Below are 5828 nucleotides of genomic sequence, written 5' to 3' on the forward strand. Positions count from 1 at the left end.
GTGTGAATTACAAAAAAATACGGTCGTGCGAGAAGGAAATCCTAAACAAAGCCACACGTAAGAATAAGAAATTCATCTTGTCAATGACGGAGCTAAGATTTTATTTTAGAAGGCATAAATTAAAAACGTGAAAAATATTAAAAATCCTATTAACTAGTTAGAAATATGCATTACGCACTGTATTGTAACTTATAAGATTTTAGAGTCATCAAATCAATCGTTGTTGTGCGGGATGTGGTGTGGTGAGACAAGCATTGACATAATAAAGCTCATTGGCTACGATGTTTCTCATCTATCAAATTCTTTATTTTTAGAGAAATTTTAACATCGCCGTTTTGTTGATCCTCATCCCTTGGCACACTGTTTATTGTTCCTTAAACTTGTATATAAGTGCAAATACTACAATCTTATAAGGTTTACAAATACAACTCCAGAAATGAGAAGTGTTCTTTTGGACAAAGGGAGAGCATAATGAAAACATGAAATTGACTGATGGGAGAAAATAGATAATATAGAGGGAACCCAAATGGTGACCTCTGTAATCTTTTTCTTATATATCATTATAAAATTGACTGATGGATGCAGGACTTATTAAGGATTGAATCACTCTAAAAATTCGTTGTCCGCTCCTTTTTCATTTCCTCTTTTTAATGTCTATCGCTATTCTTTGATTATGTGGTTTTTTCTTCTTTTTTTTTTTTTTTTTTTTTTCTGAATCTTTCATCGTGTTCATTATATTAATCTCCCAACTTTTAACATTTTTCTTATGAGTAATTATATTTGCAATCACCAAATTCATTAATGCTCCCACCAATTCAAACTATAAATATTTATTACAATTTTCCTCTTATTAAAATTACATTAAAACCCATTAACATACCCCACATTAATTATAAATGGAAATAATATTTTTTAAAAAAAATAAAAACGCATACACTCAAATTAACTATAATTAGAACGTATTTTTCAAACAAATAAAAAAACATACTCTCACCTTTTGTTCTATACTAAATCAAATTTATTCTGAAAACAAGTAACGAAGAACAAGTTTTCGTTAGTTTTGCCTAATTGTGATGATCAAACCCAAAGAGTTGTTCTTGTATTTGCTAATTCAAATAAAAAGAAGGAGAAGGAGGAAAACAAAGACAATTGATAGATAAAGGTAAAGAGAATTACACTTAATTTTTTTTTAAAATATAATATTAATAGTGAAAGAGTATATATTATTTTATAAATTAAATTAAGATTAAAATTAGTTAAGAGGATGAAAGAATTAAATTAGGTATTATAAAAATTATATCTATAAAAGAATAGATTTTTCAATTCTTTATTTAATGAGCATTAATTAATAAGGACATCTATAAATTTTTAGATACAAATATAACTACTCTTTTTTTTTTTATTTAATGTCATTAAGCACATGTCCCATGAATTTTTTCGTCAACAAACTATATGTTATTTAATTGACATTTTTCAATTAAAAAGGTATCCAATGTGGTTAATAAAATAACAAGTTTAAATTGTCATACTGTATAGCGAAAATAATTTTGTTAAATAGTTAAATTAGAATAACTTTTTATCTATCATTATATTCTTCCTTGACAAAAAACAAAACACTATATTGTCTATTTCAAGCAAAAAAAAAAAAGATGATTTTCAAAAATTGTTCATGAGTTATACTCCTTGTAAGACTTTACTTCTCAATCTCTAAAATGTAAATCTATTCCTTCTAAACAATGAAACATTAATGAAAAACCTCTATGTTAGATTTTTAACAAAAATGGACATTTAATTAGTTATTTTAGAGGTAATTTAATAATTTTATGGTTTAAAATTTAATTTTAACTTAAAAATAATTTAACTCAAATTCAAATTTAATTTATATATGAACTTTTAATTACGAAACATCTATTATTAATTGAATATAAGTTAAAAACTTTGTGAATTTTTTTAGAATTTAAATGATTTATGGAGTTTTTATCGACCATTTCTTTTTACGTTAAAAATAAGTAAAAAAAAAACTATAAAAAAAATCTTTTTTGAAAAAAAGAAATATGTTTGTGAGATGGGGAATTTACTTTCATTGGGGAGTGAAGAAGATTTATTTTTTTATTTTTTTATATTACATCTAAATTATAATTAAAAATTTAGAGTGTATGGATAAAATAGTAATTGTATTTTAGATTGTTTGACAGCAGTTATTCGTTATGCAACATGTGTAAAAAAAGTTAATTTTTTAAAAGATTGATCTTTTTTGTTAATATTTTATCGTTCATGAGTAGTAAATATTATATTTTAAAGATTGAGAAATAGAGTATTACAAAAGATATAATTTAAGAGAAATTTTTGTAATTAATTTAAATAAATAAAAAATAGAAAAGAAAGAAACCTACACTAAATCCAACTTGGAGTGAAATAAAAAAAAAAAAAGAGTCTTTCTCTAATTCTCCCGGTAAAGTAAAAATGACAAAAAATTTCAAAAATTTCAAAAAAGAAAAACTACTGTCTGAGTATCTGGTTTGGTTCCAGATAACACGATGCAAAGTAAACGGTTGAGATTGGAGGAGGAGAGCCCCCGCCATAAACTCCATAACGATGTCCTCATATCAACACTCCCCGTACCGTAAATACAACGAAATCCATAATCACTCGCCGAGTAAGAGAAAAGTCTCCCGCGAAAATAGAACGAAACTCGCTCCCGCGACAATCCCACGTGTTCACCTCCGCCATACGCAATCAGTAATCATCAAATCAAAAAATCAGATTTAAAAAATCCCCAAATCCATCCATTCGTCTTTCCTTCCAGTCCCTCCCGGAAAGATCCTTCCGCCATTTTCCCGTTCTCATTTCCTTCCCAGAGATCTTCCTTCCACAATCCACAACAGAGAGAAAACGAAGAAATGACCAAGAAGAGGCAGCGCGTGCTCAACACCGCCATCAACGCCGGCGCTGCAGTAGCGACGACCTCTACCGCCTCGTCCCGCCGCCTCTCCTCCACCGCTGCTGTCATCATCGACTCCACCGTCTCCAACAAAACCCTAACCCAGGCCTCCCAATCTCCGTCCTCTACCAATCCTTTCTCCGCCGCCAAAACCGCCTTCAACGACTCCTCATCGGCCGACGTCGTCCTCCGCCTCTTCGTCGAGCCGTCGCCGTTCGAATCGTCGTCGGACCCCGAATCGCCGTCCACGGCCACGGACTCCGAGGTCGTCCTCTACCTTCACTCTCACGTCCTCCGTCGCTGCAAGTACTTTGCCGCGCTCTTGTCCGATCGATGGCGGAATGACGATCGCGACGTCGGCGACGGCAGTGGCCAGGACCGCGATGGAGACTCCGCCGACGACTTCATCCGAATCAGTTTGGGAGTTCCGCTGACGATCGAGTCCGGAATCACGGTTCTCCAACTTCTTTACACCGGAGATTTCTCCAACACGATTAATAGCGCGTCGGTGGCTCTCGATCTCCTTCCCGTCGCGCTCGAACTGCTTTTTGAGGAATGCGTTCGGTCCTGCGTCCGATTCCTCGAGGCCGTGCCGTGGACGGAGGAGGAGGAGGTTAGAGTTATGAATCTGATCCCCTTGCTCGGCGGAGAAGAGTCGGAGGAGCTTCTCGCTAGGGTTTCGCCCGGAAAGAATGATTCCTGCGAGGAAATGCTTCACGGTTTGATCGTCTCTGCGATTCATAGCCATCCGAACATGGCGGTCGCCAAGGCGTTCGTGGCCAAGCTGTTGAGGGACTTCTCGTCGAAGGAATCGGCCAAGAGAGTGCTGGAGAGAGCGTTCGAGGCGAGCCTGAAGATCGTCAAGGAGTCGTTGGAGGAGTATTCGAGCCCAGACTTTCGAGGGGACCATAACGAGACGGAGGCGATTCAGAGGCTGAATCTGCACACGGCGATGACTAATGGCAGGCACTTGCTGTGGTTGGTGGAGAGGATGATCGAGCTCAAGGTGGCCGACGCTGCCGTCAAGGAGTGGAGCGAGCAGGCCTCCTTTACTTCTGATTTGCAGAGAGCTTTTCGTGACGATGCGTGGAGGAATATCGTACCTGGACTTCCTGCGGTCGTGCTCCGCTGCACCTGTAGACTCGCCAATGCGGTCGCCGCCGGTAGCATTCTTGCTGCTAGACAGGTACGGGAATACGTATTTGTTTGTGAGAATTTATGTTTTATATTGAGAATGAACTTATTTGGTTTTTCGGTAGTTGAATATTTCCTCAGAATTATGTTTTACCAATTGAAACCGCTTAAATTATCCGTTGGTATATCTGGTTGCAACTTGCAACTAGGATGAATAATTTAGGAAATGCCATGCTTGGCATATAAATTTGAGAACTTGTTCCTCTGAGTTTAGCACCTAGCTTGGTCCTCTAGGTTAGACTTTTTGGCGGGTCGAAATTAGATTTATGGGTATATGATGAAGAAATGCCTAAAGTGCATGATTAAGGAAATGCAGCTATATAGGACTGACAGTTGAATGCTCAGCATTTATCTTTGAGAATTTTTTCCTCTCAAGTGTAGTGCCTAGCATGGTTCTTACGTTTCGGCAGTTTGGCCTGTCCAAATTGATATATACTTTGGCGATAAAGCAGTGTAATGCTATGTTTATTAGTTGAAAATGCGGATATCTGTTTCTTAACTAGAAATGCTATGTTTGAATGTTGGGAATTGAGTGTTTTGTTTTAACTAGTTTGATGATCTTTTGGGGGGTAAGCAATGAGGTAGATCGATTAAATGCATTAAAAGGTTATTTTCTTATTTCTGTTCTCTCCTTGCTACAGGTTCGAAAGAAGCTCGTAAAAGATTGGCTCCCTGTTCTGATTGTATGCAAAGAAAATGTTTCACCTCTGTCACCTAGTAACAAATTACTCTACTTGGAGTTGGAGGAGACATTCCTGAGAATCATCTCCACGCTTCCCATGTCGGATGCCCAGGAGTTGTTGCAGCAGTGTCTCAGCTTCTCCACTCGAGATGTCGATGATTGCCCTCACTTGATCACTGCATTCAACACCTGGTTCCGCCGTGCAGCTCATCCCCCGCAGGAAGACAGGCTTGACTAGAATAGAAATCAGTGCCTTTTTATGTTGTGCTGGTGGATAAATTTCCAGTCCCTTTGTCTATTTACTCTGGATCTTTTTATGATTCTCCAAAGTTGTGCATATTACCCAGATGTTTGGAGAGCATCAAACCTTAGTGCCCTGTATATAACTTGGTATTTCTCACCTCTACTCGAGAATCAAAGCGTGAAATGCTTTTGATGTTTCCTTGATAAATTTCTTGAGCTCCTGACTAGACTCTTTTGACTGTTACTCTGCTAACATATGAGAACACTTGAATGGATAATAGAATCGCCAAGGTTGTTTAGGGCTCTGTTTGGTAGTGCTGTAGAGTTGTGAAAAATTATTGTTAGCTGTGCTAAAAAAAAATAGTAGTTATAAAAAGTTGAGTATTTGGTAAATTATAATTATATAAGTATTAATTTTAAGGTTATTATGAAAGTTTTATTAATTGTACTTTAAGGTGATTACCGCACAATTTAAAAGTTAAAGTTATTTTTGAGTTGTTTCTAATTTTTCTTTAAAAATTCTTCAAGAATCAATTTTTATGATTTTTATCAAACACAAATTTCAGTTGTTAATGGTTAAAGAATTAATTTTGGACTCTAAAAATTGTCGTGTTAACTTTATGGCCCTCCAAAGTTAAAAATTTTCATTAATAGAGGACTATTGATGAGTATTTTATTGGCTCTTTGTAACACTACTGAAAATGGTTGGTTACAATGAGGGGCTATAGCTGTGCTTGGGAATAAGGATGCATGACATGCCTCAAGTCC

At 36.2% G+C, this 5828-nt stretch overlaps 1 protein-coding gene across 1 annotated transcript; it reads left to right on the forward strand.

The window, feature by feature from the left end:
* Window positions 1-2594: 2594 nt before the first annotated feature.
* Window positions 2595-5382, forward strand: LOC21410053 (BTB/POZ domain-containing protein At1g63850). Its single transcript, XM_010109546.2, has 2 exons — window positions 2595-4127; window positions 4777-5382. Exons 1-2 carry the CDS (start codon window positions 2901-2903, stop codon window positions 5053-5055), a joined length of 1506 nt encoding a protein of 501 aa, XP_010107848.1. The 5' UTR covers window positions 2595-2900; the 3' UTR covers window positions 5056-5382.
* Window positions 5383-5828: the final 446 nt, after the last annotated feature.

This window comes from Morus notabilis, unplaced genomic scaffold, assembly GCF_000414095.1.
Source record: "Morus notabilis unplaced genomic scaffold, ASM41409v2 Scaffold45, whole genome shotgun sequence".
NCBI classification, from domain to species: Eukaryota; Viridiplantae; Streptophyta; class Magnoliopsida; order Rosales; family Moraceae; genus Morus; species Morus notabilis.

Excerpts from the sequence above, each read along its gene's own strand:
- LOC21410053 (XM_010109546.2), top strand. The coding sequence starts at position 2,901 with ATGACCAAGAAGAGGCAGCGCGTGCTCAACACCGCCATCAACGCCGGC. Across the intron at positions 4,128-4,776 it reads GCATTCTTGCTGCTAGACAG|GTTCGAAAGAAGCTCGTAAA; the intron begins GTACGGGAATAC and ends TCCTTGCTACAG.